The sequence below is a fragment of the Lepisosteus oculatus genome, chromosome 7 (assembly GCF_040954835.1).
Source record: "Lepisosteus oculatus isolate fLepOcu1 chromosome 7, fLepOcu1.hap2, whole genome shotgun sequence".
In the NCBI taxonomy this organism is placed as follows: domain Eukaryota; kingdom Metazoa; phylum Chordata; class Actinopteri; order Semionotiformes; family Lepisosteidae; genus Lepisosteus; species Lepisosteus oculatus.
This window is the reverse complement of record NC_090702.1, coordinates 20,620,027-20,642,660: the sequence shown is the minus strand read 5'-3', so window position 1 is coordinate 20,642,660 and position 22,634 is coordinate 20,620,027. Positions and strand designations below refer to the sequence as shown.

The 22,634-nt window shown below is 36.4% G+C and overlaps 1 protein-coding gene across 11 annotated transcripts in view; it reads left to right on the top strand.

Moving 5' to 3' along the window:
- Window positions 1-22,634, top strand: part of nav3 (neuron navigator 3) — a 350,214-nt gene that overhangs the window by 250,572 nt on the left and 77,008 nt on the right. For 10 of the 11 annotated variants that reach the window (XM_015352852.2, XM_015352850.2, XM_015352847.2 and 7 more), the window contains 4 exons: window positions 232-347; window positions 9,118-9,226; window positions 12,282-12,665; window positions 18,973-19,092. In XM_015352852.2, the coding sequence (XP_015208338.2) occupies window positions 232-347; window positions 9,118-9,226; window positions 12,282-12,665; window positions 18,973-19,092 (729 nt within the window). Of the gene's footprint in view, window positions 1-231; window positions 348-4,504; window positions 5,785-9,117; window positions 9,227-12,281; window positions 12,666-18,972; window positions 19,093-22,634 lie in introns of those variants that run through there. The other variant, XM_015352853.2, reaches the window with a different exon arrangement.

Genomic DNA, 22,634 nt, shown 5'->3' with positions numbered 1-22,634 from the left:
CTTCTTAATTAGATATTTTACATGTACAGTGAAAGAGGGAGGGAACAATAGAACTCCTAACCTCTTTAGCAATCTGTAATTTCCCTCACATTCACTGCCCCAACCTTTCACGAAAGATTGGATATGCAAGTCATTCATTGTACTGTACCTGTGCATTTACCTGAACCTTTCCTGTGTGCTAAAATGTTGATGCTCCTCTTTAATATGATTTGTGATTTGTGATTTCTCTAGAACATACTCTGAAAATGATTGTACTACTGTCGCGCCCCCGGACTCCTGTCTCAGCCCCACAAAAGCAGATCTAGTTTACAGCAAGACTGCCAAACAGTGCCTGGAGGAGATTTCTGGTAGGTAATGAGACTTGACTATAAATTAAAAGCGCCCACAGGTTTTGAAAATGGAGGACTGCTTTGAACATATACCTAAAGGTCACGAAAGAAAAGATTTTAAGTATTGGTGTCATTGCCAGAATACCATGTTTTACACATTCACAATTATATCTTAAATCTGTTTTTATAATCTGGGAATTCACAAGGACAGATTATAAAGGGTAAACAGTGTCTGCTATCACCTAATATACTGCACTGCAGTTTTATGCGGAACAAATGATTATTGATTGCTAGTAGCATTGTCCCTTACAGCCAGAATGGAATTTATTCAGTAATTTGCTTTGCTTAATATTTTCGGTTATGGATGCACATAAGTAACGCAATACTCTTACAGATACAATGAAACATTCTAAACAGATATGAAACATAATCGCAGAATATGTGAACACAAGTAAAAATCAAATAACCATGTCAAGTTTGCAATGTAAAACATGACATTTTGTTTAGTGATATTGTAAATGTTACTGTTTGATTTTAATGTAAGGAGCTGAGTGGTGTGCAGAGCCATGCTGTGGAAGGTTACAGTACATGTTAACATAAGAACTGTTGCAAATGAGAGGAGGCCATTCAGTACTCTGCTTTTTCAAGAAATTAGCTAGTAGCAAATTTCTTTAAAAAGCTAAGGGTATACAGTAGCTGTTTTCAGGAGGACTTCCACACAGTAGTGTTCTGCTAGTGTTCTCTGGCAGCAGCCAGCTGGTGAAGGCAGGCTGGTCATTGTTGTCTCTCGTTGATAGCTTGGCGCAGGACCACACATGATCTGTTGGGCTCAGGTCAGGAGAAAAACCTGACTGGAGAAAAACGTCTTCTTGCCTTTGTGATCTTCGTGAAGTCACTTCTTGCAGTGATCTTTGTGATGTTTTATCATTTTGGGGTTTTGCTTTATTCTGCTGGAAAATGGACACTTCCTTTGGGAACGGAATAACACTTCCAAGTGTGTCTCTAACAGTATGAATACCACCACTCTGAACCAAGAATCTGTTTATGTTAAAGAAAAATCCTCCCCAAATTACCACCAGCCCACTTGTTGCTTGAAAAGCGTGAAATTCAGCAAAATTCTCATCATGTCCTCTCTATACATGTGTTTTTTATCAAGTCTGTCAAGGCCAAAGTGGTATTTATCGGTGAATAACTCCATCACCCTCACTACTGCCACTTCATATGTTCTCTGTTCCAAAGAAGATTTTCATCTACCAGCTGCCAACACATAATCTCTGAACAGCTTCCCAGAATGCAAATGACAAACTACAATCTTTCTGCTGATGCAGGGGTTATTTCTTTATTGTAAACATTTTTTATTAACTGTTAATCATTACAGACAGAGCAAGTTTGAAAAACAAAAAACATACAGTACGCATCTGTGAACCATCCTTTTCACATTACTAGCCAAGGTCCCCAGAATTTTAATTAGACCCTAATTTAGAAGCACCATGCAATAGAGCCCCTAATATTCATCCCTTACCTGTACTTTGTGTTTTCTATCCATTAATCAGTTCTCCATCCCATAAATGTATTCCTAGAACACCTATACATATGGCCTGCAATTTAAGAATTATTATTTTAGGAGAAACATTAAATGTTATATGAACATGGATATGCATTAATTCATATACCTGTACAAAAAGCATAACATATATTAATTTTAAATCTATATACGGTATATATGAATGTTTTTTATTTGCCTAGTATCCTTTTAGCTTTTTTAATTAAATGTATTTCTTTTCATTATAGAAAATTTAAACATTCCTTTGACAAAGATGCCCTTTATTTTATTCTCTGCTTAAGAGGAAGCTGTCACATAGTATTGCTTATTAGCAAATCTGTGAACAATTTGTTGCTTCCAATGAGACTCCTACTATATGTCATGACAGTATCTATATTCTCCTGTGCTGCAAATCTAAGCAGTAGTGTATTTCATACACAGTACATATTCCAGGACAATATAGAAACCTTAGTCATATTTTTAAAAGTCAGAGCCAGTGACAAAAGGGAAGTAATATTTTTGATGAAACATACAGTACTGTATATAGCAGTTTCAGAGACAAAGTGGGATAATACAAAAGTGAGTCCATGGGCAGTGTGGTGACAGTCTCTCTTTTAGAACATGTCTGTGTACTGGAGAGTTTGAAAATTGTAGTGGCCTCTAGAAGAGCAGTCCTGGTCTGTGTCGACTAGCCCACTGATTGTTGAAGTAAAAAATCTTAAGTTTTTGGGCAGCATCTCTCATAGACTGGTCCTTTTCAATTATGCTGGTATCATCCGGATTATTGAGTTCATTACTCATTATGATGATGTTTTTCATGGTCATATATTTTGCCTTTCTTGCACTAATTACAGTAATATCTTGATATGAATGGCTATTTATACAGGTTTTTATACATTATTTGGAAATTTCAACTCAACTCAAATGCTGAACTTTGGACACCTGATGTTTATATTAAATCACATGACTTATATCAGTAATCAGTAATATAAGTAATGTGTTATCCCAAGGAACAGTACGACTCAAATATCTGTTCACTGTTTAAAATTTAAATAAAATTATGTATGTGCCCAGTGAACTGGTGATGTAAAACCCAGGTGGATGGCTTTTTTTGTGCATCAGCATACTGTATATTGGTATTCGATTTCTAATTATCTAGTAGTTTTGTTGCTGTTCTAATTAATGATTGAAGTACTGTATTAAAAGCAACCACTTTAACTTATAATTTTTCCATATACCTGGTTCCTTGCTACAATAGTTGATCTATGTGTTATTTTCATATTTTGTATGTGGTTTAAGACAATTATGTGATTATTATTTATTATTTTTTGTATTTCAGTGGACTCTTTATCCAATAGTGATCTCTTTTATATTTCAAAACTGGTAAAACAAATTTGTATGTTGGTCATTCATGACGGATCATCTTGAGGTATTTCATGTAATTGTTCAAAATGTTCAGGTAAAAGATTGGATGGATAAATTGGGTTTCTGGCAAAAAAGATTATATCTGGGTACTTTGCTATGGGAGTTTTTGGTAACCTCAGAAGGATAGTGTGAGTGACTGTTAAACTTCCTTGCACCATTTAATCTGTGTTCAACAATTAATTAAAAAAAATAGTAATTACTGTCATAGGTGTTGGCTTCTCTAACTCATTTGACAGATCTGATTATTTTAGAAAATAATGAAGGCTCAGTAATGTATTTTGATAATCTTGAGCCTTCTGTTTGAAAGTTATTGATGCCTTGTTTTCTTTTCACATTAGTCTAAATTTGACTGGAAGTACACAATCTATATCCCCAAAACTATAGGTGAGGAATGTTTTAAAACATTTAATTGAAAATTTAAATGTCATTTTATTGTTATTGAATATGTCCTTGTGTAATTTAAAACTAAATTCAAAATGCAGCAAAACACCTTGTAGCACTGGGAAAAAGATCTGTCAAAGGAGATAAGGAGATTGTAGTTTTGCTCATTCTTTGTCACAAAGAAAAACAATAATTTAACCTATTTACCTGGAGCAATTTAATGAGAGACAGTTTTCTGTCAAGACATGATGTCTGCTTTCTATACAGTTTAAAAATAGTTTGGTGCATAACTGCTTTGAGTCTTGTCTTTTTATTTGTTTTGTGTTTGTTCTGGGAATTTTTGGTAAATACTGAGGACAGCAAATGTTTTGTATTTTGGTTAAAAAAAATAGTTCTAATCCAAATCTTACTTCTTTCTCACAGTGGAAAGTGATCCACAACCGTTTCATTAAGCCCCACCCTGCTGTAAAAAATATATATAAACCAGCAGGGTACTCCGTGCTGTACGTTTAGATATCTGATTTTTGTAAATGAAAACAGCTTGTAACCTTTACACTCTTAATTATTTTGTGTAGAAATTACAACAGAGAGAGCACACTAACTTATAGGCGCAGTGTCAAAGTTAATTTTATTCTAAAAGCAAAGTTTTTTTTATATACTAACTAAAGAAAGGTACAGTATCTCCCCACTGCATTGTGTATTTCATCCCAGACACAATGGCTTGGATTTTTTCCCCTCTCTCCGGGTGCATCTCAGTCTTTAGTAGTAGCGACCCTAGGAGGTGTTGTTTGTAACGAACTGGGCAGCTCCCGATATTCACAAAGATTGTTTGCTGCCATGGTAGCCAGAAGCAGCAGCAGCCACTGCAGCAGAAGAGAGGAGACATGGATCTGAAAATGCAGGCTGAATACTAAAAATGAGACAAACCTAAAGCTGTGCTTCGCTGGCTCGTTTCTGTTCTTATTAAGCTTTGACGTGGGAGACCTATTTGCTTCCGTGTGGCAGCAATTTTAAAAAGAGGAAAATTAAGAGTCTTTTTGCTTTTGAACTGGGAGAAGAAGGAGAGATAACATTATATTAATCTGTTCCCTCATGCCTGGGATGGCTAAAGGAAGAAGGGAGGGAGCAAAGAAAGAGAAAAGAAGCCAGATTTGCAGTTGGGAGGCTGGAAGCTAGCTAGTTATTGGCTAAAGTGACCATAAGTGTGCTGTGGTTTGAATATTATTCTAGTTGTGCTTGAGCCGGAAACGGGGAGGCAGCAGGACTTTTCATCATCATCTGCAGAATGAGACCTGGTGGATATTCGCTGTTGAAAAATCAATTAAATCTTCGTGGTGTTATGTGATGAGCAGCCCACAGGCTTCTCAGGGTGCAAGTGTGGGACCCCAGTAACTTGCAGTGCTTCTGATCATCCGCTCAAAAGGTGTGCGCCTGCTGCTTTTCTGCTCAGATTCCGTTGAAGCACTCTGCTGCTCCTGCTGCAGCTACTGTAGTGAAGAATGTGTGAAAAGTGAACAGGTGGATACCTTAAAAAAAAAAGGAATCAAAGGATGCAGAGGGGTGCTGAGCTGTCCATTTTTGAAGGCAAAAGTCCAAGCAAGAGGAGGGCGTTCAACCTACGGAAACAGAAATCCCTCACCAACCTGACCCTCCTGAGTGAAAGGGAGCAGAGGGTGTACTCGTTTGAACTGTCAGATTCGGAGGACCCGAGGGAAGCCGAAAGCATCCTCAAGCAGGATGGGAACGCCCTGTCCAAGGCGCTCTCCAAATCGGAGCATTCTCTCTTCCCCGGCGGCTCACCTGCCAGAGCCCCAGCACCCAGGGGAGGCGCTGAAGCCGGTCTGCCGGTGACGGCTGGCTGGAAGCTGACATGCCAGTGGGGTGAGGTCAAGCCTCCCGAAAAAGTTGGTGAGATCACGGACGAGGAAGGCAGCAGCAGGTCAGACGATGAGGCAGCCCTGTCTTGTGGCTCTAAGGCTACCGGCACCAAGTACTGGGCAGATGAGGACGATGGCTGTGCACGGGAGGGGACGGCTCATTTAGATCAGGACGTCATACTAACAATGCTGGGGGACTTAGAGCAGGCCTTGTACACTCACGTACTAAGTAAGTGTTGCCTGCCAGTGCTGGATGATGTTTTCTTTGTCTGCATTTTACTGTAAAGCTGTAATATTGTTTTTTGTTTGCTTTGGAGGTTAGCTTGCTCTGATTTAATTTTATATTTGCTTTATGTTTACTGTGAACCTGCTCCTTCTACTGTCATCCTTATTAATAATATTGGTATCAACAGGAATAAAAGTCACATTTCTGTGGTTTATTTAGCATGCATAATTGGATTCTGTTTTTATTGCATAGGTTGTAAAATATAAGTAGCACAGATTACAAGACACTAGAAGATAATTCATTTACCTATGAGAGAGGTTTGCTTTTGATATATCACAGTGCATGTTAAGGAATCTCAGGTAGGATCTGGCAGTAATGTGTATATTATGTACAAAATAGAATTGGTCTTGACTTTTTTAAAATAGTTGTTAAAAGTAAATTAATTATGTTGCTCAAGGAATCTCAGAACTGTTGTGAGTAGAGAGAATCAACAGCATATGTTGTGTGAAAGATCACAGTGTGTTTTCTAGAAAGAAGATGTGCATATTAATTGATTTTGTTTTTAAAAGAGTTACACATGGTGATTAAAAATTGTACAAGCTGATAATCGATGAGGCGATGCTGAAAATGTGCGACTGTCTTGATCATTATTACTTACAAGGTTTTTTAAGGAGCAGCTGTATAGTTTTACTGTGATACACACCCACTGACATGAGGTGGTGAAGGCAAGATTAATACCTACAGAGCTGAAGACACACAGACACAGTGTGTGTCACTCTGTGTACAGTTGAACATACTAAATTGTTGTATGTTCTGATTAAATTTTGCTTGCTATGCTTTCACCTTGTAATTGATTTACATATTTTAATATCTTGCACTGCAAATAGAGCTCTCAGAAGTGTTTGTTCATATTTGAAATATGCTTAAATTATTTCTAAAAGTGTTAACATGCTTTTAATCCATAATCACAAGTGGCAGTAATTTCAGTAATAGAGAAAGATGAACTTTGTCACTTATGCATCAAAAAAGAATGATTTAACTCAATCTTGAAATGTTTTCAAAATAAGGTGTGAATCCAGATTGCATGACACAAGACATGGTATTTTTGACATTGGGATGAGATTGCCTGCATTTAATTTTTGCTTATCTCATAGAGCAGTATGGCTCTTTTTCTGAAAACATAAGCAAGTTTAGAAATGAGAGGAGCTCCTTTGACCCATGGCTCACTGTATAACTTGCCGTTTCTGACACATGTACTTGCTGGTTTAAACTTGCTGTTTATTACTTGTTTTTTGAATTCCTTGAAATCTGGTGTGCACATTTGGAAGAGGCAAGGTTAAATCACACTGTGCTTCCCACAGTTGGACTACAGTTTTCTTGCTTTCAGTTTCTTTCACAGTACTTCGAAGGCTTTGGGTTTAACCTCGAAAGTCTCACTACTTAACTGAGACACTGAGGCCGTGTTTCCCTTAAAGTGCTATTTTCAAGGTTTCTCCATTTAAAAGTAGTATTTAACCAAGGGTTAAAATCATAATTGTCCTCACCCTAAACTTTCGAAATTCAGCATCTCTTTGAGACAAGATTTGTTTCATGCGTTCTTTTGCTTGACTAAATCTGTAAACATGGTACTGATAAATTGTAATCTCATATTTACAATACTTCTTGAATTGAAAAAACTAATGTTATGATTTCTGTAGACATTCTCATTCATATTTCTTTTAAACCAACCTTATTTCTTAAGAAGAAAAATCAGCTTCCAATGATGGAACTTGTCTCTTGTTATACTCTTAGTATTTGAGCAGGCCTGTTAATGTCAGCTAGAGTTGTGGTTGTCAATGAAAAACTATAACAGGATCATCATCCATCCATCTTCAATGTCCTTTTCCAAATCAGGGTCATGGGAGAGCCAGAGCCTACTGTATCTCTGCAAGCAACAGGCGCAAGGCAGGGTACATTCTGGATGAGACACCAGTCCATTGTAGGGCAGACAGGCACAGACATACAGTACACACACTCATTCATAGGGCCAGTTGTCCCAGAAGCCAATAAATTGACCAGTATTACCATATCACCCGGAGTAAACCAGCTTTTAGACACAAAGAGAACATACACTCAGATAGCACTCCAAACCTGCAATTGATTTCAGAGCCCTCTCTCTGGAAGGCAGCAATGCTAACTATCATTAGGTAAAATATTTATAATAAGCAAATCAGCCAAACATTTTGATTTTAGGCTATACAGTAAATTTGAGAATGGCTCTACATACGAGCATATCCTTGAATAATTCTGAGGTTTGTGCACAGTGTGAGCAATGTGGATCAGGTACACAACACCAATGCTTGTAGCTGCTTGTAATTGCACTAGAAATGGATCATTCTTTTACTGTAGGTGAGTCTGGCAGTGTTTCTTTGTCGTTATTACATTCTGTACTGCCATCAAAGAGTAGTCTTGCTCTGTAAAGCAGTTAACGCCATTATTGTTATCGTAAAGCACAGAATATTTTTTTCTGGTTGCATTTTAGTCATCTTGAAAAGCTTGTCTCAAAAGCATTTCAAGATGACTTTACATAAATAAAGTTATTTGTGGATTACAAGTAAGCTTAGGAATTGTGACCACTTATTTGAACTTGCTGACAGCCATAATGTCATGCTGACATTAAAATCTACTGAGACAAGAAGCTAAGAGTCATCCAGTACAGATGTAGAGTACAGTACTAGCTTTGCAATATGACTTATTCCACTTATTAATTTCTCTTTTGAGAAGTCCTGAATTTAGTCGTAACTTAACCCACTTGTGTCAGTGTCCAAATCCAATGTTTTGTGGTGGCTCGGCATTCTCTGGATGCAACAGCCCTCTAGGAAAATAGAATGATCCTCTGAAGTGACACATTTGTGAATATGTAATCTCACCATTGGGTTTTTTCATGTTGAAAATGAACGTGGACAGTGTGTGCCTTAAATAATTAGATCAGATTTTAACCTTTCCAACTTGCAAACAGCTAACGTGAAGAGACAGCCTATCAGAAAGAAGACGCATTACACATGTAACACCTTTATTACAGCATGTCGAGTAGTCATTTAAGGTACTGTTTTTTAGGGTGCAGTGTTTGCTAGATAATGAAACTGACCCAGGGGTACTATAAGATGTTAAGAGGAACTGCCTTAAGGACTGATTGTATGTAATTACTTTAAACAGGGTCCGGAATATTGGGAGCAAGTTACTCAGCTAAGTTGCTGAAGTAAATTCCATTATATATTTCAAAAAACATATACAATAGGTTTTTCTAACCTTGCTTATGTTCTTGAACCTAACATACTTATCAATATTTGATCTTAGGAGAGGATCCTGAAACAAGACGAATGAGAACAGTGAAGAACATTGCAGACTTGAGGCAAAACCTTGAAGAAACCATGTCTAGTCTCAGGGGGACCCAGATCAGTCACAGGTGGGTAATAATCCCAAATATTGGAAATAGTGCTGTATACAATAACTGAATGTACAAACTGAAAGAAAATACATACTAGTACAGACCTTTTGTAGATTTTGAAACAGATGTTAACAAAAAGTTCATGTTTGTAGTTTACAAAAGGAAAAGTACTATATCTAATGAAAATGAAAGTTCTTGTTTCAGAGCACAAGATTTTACAGGCAGGTAACAGAAGGTCTTTTTAATGCAAATACACGTCTTGAGATTATTCATTTTCTGGATAAAAGAGAAAAAAATATTTCTGGTGTTTCCATACTTTACAACTTGACTAAGTGTCAAGCATGGGAGTTCCTGCATTTATTCTTTACTGTATGTTAAAGGTTTTTCAATATGTACTCACTGGAACGTCTTTGAAAATGCCAAATATATCAAACTATCTGTTCATGCTCCAGTATTTAAATGGTCTTGTGGTGGCAGTTCATTTAAATATTTTCCATCTTGTAAATTTAACAACATATGATACAGATATGTACAGTAGGCTGATGCCAGGCTGTGATATGATAGCTTCCTGTCAAGTCATGTGCTGTGTATTATTGTCTCTTCAAGCATTCCTTCTCAAATAAATCAATGAGCTTCCATTGTTTTCTATCACCACAGAAACAAAATTGTGAAAAAAATGTGATTTCCATTATAGCTTTATGTACTACAATATAATTCAGTCATTTAAAGTTGTATGACCAGTATAATAATCTCATAGTAATTGCGAAATGTACAGCATAAACTGGACAAACACATGCCGTATAATCCCAAGACACAAGGGTGAGTTAAAATATTTTATTTTCTCCTGGTTTCAGTTCTTATATACAGTTCTAGGCTGCATATACCTAAGGCAAGAAAGATGTACTTTAGGGTAGGAAAAATGTTTTCAGTATTTTCATTAAATTAATTTTGGGATGGAATGTGTTGAAAGTTGCTGTTACTTTTTTTTTCTGGTGGACCAAATCAAATGAATTTTGTTGATCTGATTTCCAAGACATTAAGACAACTTGTGCTCTAAACAAAGGAAGGTTAATGGAAATGTAGGTCTGATGCAGGACGATATAGTCATCAATGTCATTTACTTCAGCCAAAATTCACAGTCCCTTAATTTTAAATTGTCCAGCTAATGGAATTTAAAAATGTTAATCTCAAAGAGTTTTACACATGAAAATCAAATTTGTAGAAATACAAAGATTAATATAGATTCTAAAGATTCCTAGAACAGCGTATAGCTTGCTTCATTTATCAAATGATTTATGATTTTTGTGTTAATACATTTTGTAAGAGGCAAGTTCAGGTCTGTTTGGATTCAGCCTTTAGTATCTGGCAGTACACCTAATTTAGACCAGTATATTACTTACTTGAAAGACAGTTATTTTCTTCAAGGCTTAGATGTGCTAAATTGGGCTATGTTGGCATTGAATTATTACTTTTTCAACACACGGAGTGAGATTGTGATGTTCAGTGATGCTAGGTTAGCAGCAACCATTGATTATGTTCACTGGAAGATGATTCTCTAGTTTGTCTTCCTGTGAAGAAAGTGGTAAATGTGAAACACTGCATACATTTTATACATTTATGATGGAGCTAACCAAGCTTGTGAAATTAATCCTGAGATGCAATTTCTTTTTATTCTTGGGTGTAATCCTCAGAGAAAAAAAAATGCTGTAGAAATTGTTGATGATGTGTAATGGTTTTCACTCCTTCACTTTTAAAAGGTTACAGTTGAAACATACTGTAGATCCCTTTGCACTGTGGGATGCATAAAATACCTACTGTACTGGCATTTATAACGAAATATGTTTGCCCATTGTGATTTATTCATCTCATAGTTACTGTGCAATTTTTCATTTCATGATCTCCGTTATTCATGATTGTTGTATGGTTTTGGTCAGAGCATAGGGTACACAGATGCCAGCGTGTTACATCCATTTCACAGTGCACGTTACAGTGATCATGCTGCATGGCACTGTATAGCCATTACAAAACCTATTACATCTATACCTTTAAAAATAAATCCAATTGATTTTTAAAGCTTTCAGGCTTGTCTTTCAACTCATACAAGCCGATATTTCATTCCAGTCATCATTGCAAAACTGTCACAGATAGTATAGGTATTGATTGAACTGTCTAATCATATTGCAGTGCAGCATCTACTTTCATTTGAAGGTACAGTATATTCATGCTTTGAAACCTATGTACTTTTGTACATGCATGTAATACTTTTAATAGAAAAAAAATCTCCTTTAACAAATCTTAAGTCTTCTCTGATGGATCTTATTAGTAGTATTGTTTGGTCTCCATCTTTAAATAATTTAAGAAGTACTGTAGATTTTTTATACTGTATCTTAACACTTTTAAGATATTGCTAATATTTATGTATCCGTGGTTTTATATAAATTAGCTAAATGTTTTTCTGGTCTTCTTTCTATATAGTATTTCAATGTATAGTTGTATACAGTATGTTCTTCCCACATTGTCTTCCTTTAGTTTTCTAAAACTGTAATGGCAACCATGGAATACCTTTGTGCATCACTGTGGAAATACTGTATAATAAATCTAAAAGAAAGAGAAAATTCCTTAAACAGGCATACACAATCTATGTGATGTCATTAAATATCTGATGAATTACTGCTAAAACAAAATTTTTCTCACCATACTGTGAGCACCATTTTTACAGAACCAGTAGAGCTGGAAAAAGTGAAGCATTTCCTAGTAGGACTTTGTAATCTGTTGAAAGCCACCTTGAAATTAATCACAGAGCTGTGCTAAAACATCCAATAATAACATTTTTGAATTACAAAAGGGACTTTGAAGGAGGGTGGCTGCACTCTCTTTAAGGTGATAGTATGTTAGCATCTGAGCTTTGAGCTGTGCCCCTGCTGCATACAGATTTTTTGTTTAAAGGCCCACACTTCTTAGTGACAAACCAGAAGGGGAAGGTAGAAGACTTATTAGTGCTGTGGCATTAAACCAAAACGTTACAGCACACGCTTTCTTCACATGCCAGTTTCCCTGTCTCAATCCCTTGCAGCACATTGGAAACCACCTTTGACACCACAGTGACCACAGAGGTGAATGGCCGGAGTATCCCCAGCCTGTCCAGCAGGTCGTCTCCCATGGCCTGGCGGCTGGGCCAGTCGAGCCCCCGGTTACAGGCCGGCGATGCCCCCTCTCTGCCCAGCGGGTACCCTCCCCGCAGCAACGCCGGCCGCTTCATGCACACCGACCCGTCGCGGTTCATGTACACCACCCCTCTGCGGCGAGCCGCCGGCGCGGGCCGGGCGGGAGGCGTGGCCCCCGCTGACCTGAGCGAGAAGGGAGGTGCCGAGGGAACTCTGGAAGCGGACGTCGCGGGTTACATGAGCGACGGAGACATTCTCGGCAAGAACGTCAGGACTGATGAGATCAGCAGCGGGTAAGCCAGCGCCTTCAGTTTTGTCTTTTACTTCCGTCAACTGGCATTTGTAGTAGTAAGTGAATCTTCTTAAGGCTTCCATCTTATTTTATCTCAGTGGGAAAGGAATGGTATTGTACATTGCCAAGCCATAGTGTAAGTCTTGAATTCTACTGACAATGTGTATCCCTCAGAGCTACTGTATTTACTCTACTTATCTTAAATGTAATAAGTGCATTTAATTAAAAGAGGAGGACACTCCTTCAGTTCATATAGGGAAGGGCGGAACACATATTTCCCTTGACAGTGCATGTAATACTGGTGTTTGGAATTAATTAAAACAGTAACAATTACAGTATGTAACTGGGACAGGTGAAGATACCTTGGCTGGTTAACACAACATTTTTTTATTATTATTATATATTATTTATTATTAATAATAATATAATTATATTATTATTATTTGTATTGATGTTGTTATTATTATTATTATTATTATTATTTATAATAAATTCTGGACCTGGGTTGCTATCTGCATGGAGTTTTACAGTATGTTCTCCCTGTGTTTGCATGACTTTTCGCTGGGTGCTCTGGTTTCCTCCCACAGTCCAAAGACAAAGTGGAATTGGCTTCTGTAAACGTGGTCCTGGTGTGAGTGGGTGTGCCCTTCAGTGCACTGGCAACCAGTCCAGGGTGTTCCTACCTTGCGCCCACTGCATTCTGGGTTAGATTTGGTCACCCGTGACCCTGTACTGAATGAAGTGGTTTAGAAACTGGGTGGATGAATATAATTTAAATATAACCTAAAGTGCCCTGTTATCATGAATTATGTTTGTCCAGTTTGATAATTTTTTATATTTATTAGGCAACGACATGTAAAGATCAATATTTCTAATATAGATGCATAATTCTGGATTCAAAAACTTCTATTGTGTTTGATAAATTGCCTTTTTATAGCCTCTATAGTACATAGATATTTTCCTCACAAATAGAGTGAATGTTTTTATGAGGGCAAATATTTTTTATTTCTTAATACTCTTTGCGTGCCGATTTCTAAGTAGTATTCAGAAGGATGTTCAGCATTTTTCCTTGGAAAAAACATGCAATTTAAAGTGTTAGATGTCAGCACACTTTGCCAATTGCTTTCTTTCACACTAAATCTAAAGCACGTTTTTTTCCAAGGTCAGCTATTTAAAATGTGCATTGAGCTGCAGCCAGGAGTCTCGAGATACCTCAGAGCTTTGTACATTTGTGCTTACAGACTGAAAAAAAAAGAGAAAGACCACCTTAGCATCTACTGTATAAGAGAGGATAAGAGTGTGTTCATGCACTGCTCGACGTGTTCCTTTCTGACTCAAGCATTATAGTCATGCTCAGTCAGAAAGAATCAGAATTGAAGGACTGATTTCTGTAGCACTGGGGGAAAGAAACAAGGCCAGTTTAATGTCAGTGCCAGTGGTCAGATAGATCCCCAGAGTAAGTCACAGTTAACTCAGTAGTTATGATGACAGGTAAGGTAAGATGATGGCTAAGCCATGTTTCTTAGAGTGTGTGCAGGCTGAGTAAAGTTCTGCAGTATAAGGAAATGAAACTGGCTGTCCTTAATATATATAATCCTCTGTAGGATAAAACATTCTGTTTTATATTTGGTTTTATTTGAAATGCAAGGGTGGAGTAGGCCAGCACTCAAACCCACGAACCTCAATTCAGCAGGTGTTATGGGTCTCCCCCAAGACATCAGTTTCTAAACATTAAGAGCAATTCTGTTTGACTGAACAGATTGTTCACATAGGGAGTTAAGAAACCATTTGAAATAAAAATATGAACACTCTGTAGCTCTCAAGGGCCACAATTGACTGTTCCTGCATTATAGTAAAATGTGTATAATACAAAACTTATTTTTTTCTTGGACGTTATATATACAGTAGCAAATGTGTAAAGGGTCCCTTGCATATAATGAGTATTTCAAATAGGTAGCTGCGTCAGCATGTGTAGGCTGAAAAGGAACAATTGAAGGTTTATTCCATGCTGAAAGGAGAAGTAAAGAAACACAAAATTGTGGCTGTGGACCCTTCTTCAGGTGTCTTAATGAGTAGTGTTTTATGTATTTAACTCATGTCTTAACCATGGTGTGATGCTAAGAAAATATACCCCTCATCTAAATGTAAATAAATTAATACAGTAACAACATTCAAACTAAAACATTTACATAGTAATTAACTGGGTTCAAGCATACACCATGCTCCTCAGCAGCACAGTTTGCCTTGCTCTTTTAAGATCATGGGAAAGCTCTTATATATCTTATACTTATATATAAGTATAAATAAGAATCAGAAATAACCAAGCTTATCACAGCATACAAGTTCTACAGTATGTTTTATATAGTTTTATATAGCACAGCATTCTTATACAGTAAGTAATAATTGGCAAGCTTAAACGAGACATTCATTTACAATAAGCAACATGATGGTTCATGGCTATATAAAGATATTAACAATTCTGTGACTCTGAGGCCTTGCTAAAAATGGAAATGTATTCGTATAAATGCTGATTCCTAATTGTGGAATTCACAGGCTGAAAGACATCATTTTTCCACAAAGGCATAATTTGAGCAGCATGGCGATGCATTTAGAACCAAGAAAATGAGGCATTTATTTACGTTGTGGGATTATGGAACAAATTACCAAGCCTTGTTGTTGAAGCCACATTAGCTTCTTTAAAGAAATGGATGGATGATATCCTTGGATTAAGTTACCACTAATTACCAAAGATTCTTGAATCAATTCAATTCTAAGTATTAAACAGACTAAATGGGATGGATGAACAGAAAAAAAAAAACCATAATGGCCATTAAGTAAAGTTGAGGAAGCTTCGTTATATGAATGTATACGTTACATACCTTGCTTCAGATGCTTAATTGGATCCATGTGAGAATGTGAAATCTCCACCCCTTCACCAGCAATACTGTAATTTGGTAATTAATCACCATGGTGGCTATTTACAGTGATGTGCAGCTATATAGTAGCCTCTGCTGGTGATACATTTGTAACTGCATGAATTTCTTAGACTGCCAAGTTTCTACCTTAGGATTTATCATTCTTCCATCTCTAATAATAATATTGCTCAGGCATTAGGAAGTTTTCATATCTCCTTTTAATCTTAAAACACTCTGTTGTATTGAAGATTCACTTGTACTCGTACTCACCTATCGCACCCTAAAATTCACAAGGTTTTGTGTGAACTTGAAATAACACTTTTATTTTTTACCTTCTGTAAAACTGGAGTTTACCTTAAGTAAAAAAAACAAGCAAGTCAAAATTGATAATTATCATGGCATCTGGACTGACAGTGTGTAACTTTTAAAACTTGAATTAATAACTTCACAAGCTTAAGTAAAATCTAATCTCAGTATCCTATATCACAAAAGTTTTTTAAATGCACATTTCACAATGCCCTGTGTCACAGGGGTACAGTATACTGTAATTTGCAGGGTGCAGATAAACTGTTTTCTAGAATATCTCGATTCAGTGATATTTGATTGACCATGTGAAATAAACAAAATGTAAACATTTTGTAATTTTTTTAAATATGCACTGATTTTTTACAAATGTATTTTCATTAGCATCCACACATACAGTACTATGTTAAGAGTTACAATTAATTTCGTTTCTCTACATGTCTGCAATTTACAGAAAGACAACTACTGTACAGTATCTGGGCTGAATTACTGTAGGAATTGCCCCGCTTTTTTATGTTTTGTTTTTTTAAATGCACAAATGTTAAGACGTTTTTTCTAAGTGTTTTTTTCACAGACATACAGAATATTGACTGCTAAGGGTTATTTGACCCAATGAGTGATAACTAGCTATAAATAGGTGATAATCTGAGTGCTGATAATTTATGAGAAATTTAACCTTCAAATGTTAAGTATTCAATAACCACGGTCTCCTTACTCCTTACAGTAAGTCTCCTTACTGTCAAACACAGTGTAGAAAGTGTAAAACAAACATCAGAATCAAATACATATTATTAATATTTGATTATTTGATATGACTTTGACAGCCAGTTGTACCTTCACAAAATCTCAAAATAAATGCCTCACAAATGATGATAAGAAATTATAGCACATAAGTTAATTAGGAAATGTTTGAGTTTTTTTTTTATTGGAGCCTTTCTTCAGACCCAGGACTAAATGTTCTGAATTTATTTCAAGTTTAATTCTATAGATAGAAGGCCTACAGTTAATGTAACAGTGAAGGTTTTTTAATCAGTCTACACAAATGTTTATCTTGAAATTCCGCTCATTATTATCTATACACTGGGCAGCATGGTTTTATTATCTGATAGTATTAGACATAGATATTCATGTCTGCCAGAAGAAATATGTGTAATTTTCCTATAAAGGTATTAGTGTAACATCTGGCAAGTTTTGAAAACTAAGCTGCAGATCATTTAAACTTTATTAGAACCCCAGGGGTCTTGAAAGATAGTCTGTGTGATCCTAGAGACCTCTCTGACAGCTTTACAGGATTTGATTGAAAAGCTCACAGTCCTTTTTTGGTGGTATATATAATGGGAGGAATTACAGTGCCCTCAAAACGTATTGGGGCAATGAAGTCAAAACGTATTTTTACAGACAAGCAATTTTTATTTGTGTTCGTGAGATTAATATGTAGTATTAAGTTTAATAAACTGTACATTTATTTATTTTGGGGGAAATTGCAAGCACATTTTTTCCATATTAGAACAAACAATAATTTGTGTGGGCAGCTTGGTAATACAGTGATTAACATTTCTGCTTTGCAGTGCTGGGGCCATACAGTAGATTCAATTCCAGACCTGGGGTGCTATCTGCATGGAGTTTGTATGATCTCACTAGGTTTGCATGATTTTCCTCCGGGTGCTCCAGTTTTCCACCTTAGTCCCAAAACATACTAGTAGTTTAATTGGCTTCTGGGAAAGTTGGCCCTGGTGTGTGTGTCTATGCTTGCTTTCTGTCTGCCCTGTGATGGACTGGCATCCTGTCCAATGCGTACCCTGCCTTGTGCCCATTGCTTGCTGGGACATGCTCTGACTTCCCTGCGAGCCTGAATTGGAAGGAGCCAATTAGAAAATGGATGGATTATCTAAACAATATCTTTATTACTGAGCCTCCTTCCATAGTGACAGAAATGGAATAGGGATCTGCCAATTCAATCTGACTGCTACACATGGAGGAGCCAGCTTTGTTCTCTCTTTCCAATCATACAGAATTGCTCAGCAGTGCTCAGAATGTTTCCAACGGAGCGAAAATGTATATTCACACAGGACCAGCTGCTAGTTACCTAACCCACCCACATTATTAAACTTCTTCTTTAAGAAAACATTTCATACTTATAGCTTTGATGTAATATCGCTCTTATTTAATCTCTCAATTATGTAATTTCCTTTTGAGCATGAGTTGTCAAGCATAACACTGATGAGCATGTTATAAAAACTTAATGTTCGTGTCATCTCTGGCAAGACAAGGTTCCAATTCTTCTTTCGAATGTAGTTTGGGAAATTTGAGTTGCTTTTTTTGTGGTTCAGCCTCACAAAAGGCTTCTTCTTTTTAACCTGCCCACATATTTATTTGAAATAGTTTTCCACAAATTGTATTCTGCCGGTGCCAGTTCATATTGGAGATGTTAACTAGTTGCCTTTGTAATTGTAGTTGCTTTCCTAATCACTTGCCTCACAGCCTGTAATGACAAGATACATTTGTGCCTTTTTCCTGTGAGGGCTACCACTATCAAGTATTACTGTTTTAATACTGAACACTGTAGTGGAAAATAGTAGTTCCAGCATTGGTGGAATCTTTCATACTGTAGGTATGCCCAAACTTGTGGAGGTCAATGATCATTTGTCTGCTGTCTTCAGAGAGTTTGTTGACCTTAATCATTATGATACATGCTGCTACTGAATGTCTTCTAGGTGTTACTTACTTTTATACCCCAGGAAAACAGGAAACCTTCTAAACCCCTGATATACTGTAGTTGGGGAGGCTTGTGTTTCACTTTCAAAAACCAGAAAGTCGATATTTGATGTTTGTAACAGTTTATAAATTAATTCTTACTGTTAAAGACTGTTTTGTTATTGACTTAAAGAGTGGGATTTGTAGACTTTAAATGGATCCGTATAGAAATGTATTTGGGAAAAAAATGGGTTAAATGTTGGTCCTTCTTCCCCGACTTATTATCAAGCTTCTGAATCTGGAGAAATGGTAGGATTCGTGGTCATTGTAACAGTCTGGCATTCCTGTCACTTCGAATCCAAAATGATGTGACAGTTTTGTAATTCCTCATGGCAGATACCTGACTGATGGAGGTCTCAATCTTTACTCCCGCAATGTGCATCGTGTGCCGGACCTGGCTGCCTCCCGTGATGTGATCCAAAGGGGAGTGAGTGAAGTGCTGGGGGATGCAGACAGGTAAGAATTTGGCTTCTCTTTTTTTGTGACCCTTTGTTCCCTTTGATATGGATCTGAAATCAATGTTAAGTGTATAGATGGGTGAATCATGTGCCCTTGTTTGTAGCCTTCATTTTTTTTATTATTTATGGTCTCAAGTGGTGGCATCCAGTAAGATTTTTAAGCTAAAATGCAAAAGATTATTGGGATACAAATCCAATCATTTGGATTATTTGGATTGACCTTCATTGTTTGTTTTTTTTAATGCTTGCCTTTTCAAAGCCATCAAAAATTGTACTTGAATGTCAAAATGGAAAAGCAATAGGTATTGTGACTCTGCTGAATCCATTGTGCATTCAACCTTAGAAGTGCGTTTGAAAAATGGTTCAGCTTTAATTCATTGCTTCACTGCCTTAAATCAAAGCCGTTTTTTATTTCACAGAACATAGTGAAACTCATAATTCATAGTTCACACAATCGTAGCGGAAAAGAAGTTTCATATAGATCAGACATAATTTCTGGAAAAGATGAAGTTGTACTGTATGGCAGTATTAGTACTTGTATTTATAAGAAATTTCTCCATTAGACGTTATAAAATGCAGTGTCATGATGGATGAATACTTATGGAGGAACATATTGTCTAACAGTAAAAAGAAACATTTATGTTACAAGTTGTACAGTAAATATAGGGTTCCCATAATTTATTGCTTGATTTAAAAGTATAATTCTTTGTTACACTTTAATCTAGAAAGAGGAAGCCATGTAAATTCAAAACGATCATAATGACTAAGTTTGTGAGATAAATGATAGATTAAGATCTACATGTTTAATGGATTATCCATTGTTTGTTTTCTGTGCAAATGAATGTTACTTTGTTTTAGTTCACCCCCTTAAAAAACTACACAATAACTGTTAAAAGTCCTCTAAATAATTTGATAAACAGCTTTGCATGTGAATTTGTTGTTGGATCTACTGGGATCATGTAGAAATCATATACTGTAGGTCATATCAAAGTGAGGAAAGTGCTGTCATAGGCAAACTCATGGGCCCTTAGTGTTGGTATGTACCTATTGTTGGATTAGGACCACCATTACAGAATTAGCTTTTTGATGGTAGTCACATGTGACAAGTGTCACAAATAGATTTTTGCAGCTTTAGGTGATTCTTTTGGCATACTCAGACGAAGAAGATGCAATCAGGACTGATGTTATGGAGCAGCGTGTTGTAACAACTGCCCTCATTTATATCACTTCTGCCTATTATGAGTACTGTATTATACATAATATAATAAACATTGCCCAGTTTCTGGTATACAACGTAGAGTTACACAGCACAGGCAGATGTGTAGTCTTGTGCGTTTGGAATTGCTGTTCTATGGCAACCTCTTTTGAAAAATGTACTTTTAGTTAATACTGACTCAAAATGAATAAGAACCTCCTAATAAAGAGATTGGGCAGTGGAGCTGAACTTGTTTTTACACTAATTGATTTCCATGTTAAAGTGTTTGCAGTCTTTGGGATGTCTATTAAAAATGCATGGCCTGGAGTCTGTGATATGGATTGCTCTCAAGTTGAAGTAGAGCAGAAGAGGCAGGGAGCTGCAGAGCACAACAGGGTGATAGTAATTTATTTTATTCACAATTTTACTGAGTCCTTGTTCTAGCTGTACGAGCACCTATTATATTAATTTTAAAGGTATAAAAGCTGAAATAGATTTGGTTAGATATGTGTATATTCAGCATTTAGATAGTTGTTTCATTTTTTATGTGATTTGTACAGAATTGAAACAAAATACCATTAATTGATGTTAATGTTAAAGTGTTTTGTCCTGGTCTACACCTTATATTTAATGATAGGTAAGATGGGTACAAGTAAAAGTGGAAAATAAAGAATTCCTTGTATTTATACAGTATAGCACTTTTCATTCCAAGGCATCTCAAAGTGCTTATCATTCTTATTCTTGTGAAAAGTTTATTCACCCTGCATTTCTCAGAAAATTCTTCCTTCTCACCACTCGTGCATCAGAAAATATATTCTAAATAATCTTTCTTATTATACAGTGTATCCTTTTTCTACATAAACCTCGGGGGGTTGTTTAGTACAACTTAAGTATAAATTCTGCTTTAGCTCTCTCTTAGGGATTGCAGGTTAAATTGTAGCTGGTTAGGAATATTCAGTGCTTCAAATCACAGTGAACTGTGATAAGAATTTAATTAAAGCACATGTAATGGGTTAATTCACACCTTACATCTTACTAAGTATTTTTAACTTCAGTATTTTAAGCCCAGCACATTTTCATGAATGGAGCTTCCTTGAGGCTGTTCTCTGTTTCAAATCAGCCTTCTATCACATTGTGAAGTTTGGGGAAGGCTGTTTTTCTAGTGAATATGAATGACACATCCCTGCACCAAATGCAAAGCAGTCTCTTGAAAATGAGAGAGGTGTCCAGGACTTTCAATCTCAAGACTAGCTACCTAGCTCCTCTTTTTTATTTACTTATATCTCTGCAATGAATTCCCATTGTGACCACAGGGAGAGTTTGTCTACATATCCAGTGGGCAATGTACTATATTATAGGAGCAATACAAGATAATTGACTTCCACTATTTATAAATCCCTTAGCAGCTGGTAGAATAAGGATTTGAATATTGCAGAAGAAAATTGGTCATGGCACAGTGTGAATGAACAGTATAACATGGACAAGGATATGGTGTTTTTGTCTTGTTAATGGACTTATGTTAAAAACATTGGCTAAAAATGAATGTGAGGGAGGTGGGCATAAAACTTTTATGGGTGTGAAAAGGACATTTAATCAGATGTTTCTTGAGGTACAGCAGGTAGGTACAGAAACACAAGGCAATATACAATTTTTCACATTTGGGAACCCTGCTTTAAGAGTCAGAGAGACTTACCAATGGATATTTGAAAATCATAGTTCATCATGCTGGAAAAGGAAAAAAAATCATTTGGAAGCAAAAGGAACTGTTATATAAAGGAATTCAGTAATGTTTTTATCTACTGTAAGCTACTGCTCATCATCATGAAGAATGTATTTTTATCTACTGTACAAATGAAGAATTATATAGGTCAGCATCTTCAAAATCATTTTATTTTAAAAAAAGAGACTTCTACAGAAAAAAGAGCAGGTACTGTAAGCAGCTTTGACACCTGCCTGGATTCTACAGTCCTACAGCTTTCTTAGAAAAAAAATCTCTGTACTAACATATTCAGGCTTGCAAATGTGATTGTAAAAAGTAACAAAGCGTAATATTAGGAAACAGCATGTTAATTTAAGCATTATCTTAGCCAGATGGCATTTAATAGGTTTTGAGAAATTCATTTCTTGCAGAATGTTCTTTTTTGCTTCACAATAATCATGGCCTTTCAAACAGATTGGCTTCGTCAGAGCCTGCTTTCACAGTACTTGTGTTTCTGTTATATGGCCTTGCACTTGGGGGGAAAAATGGTAGTTTAGATTTTGTTCACTAGTTTTAGAATTAAAATCTCTTTACTCTCTGAGCTTGCATCACATCACTAAAAAACTGTGACTGCAATCTTCCATGT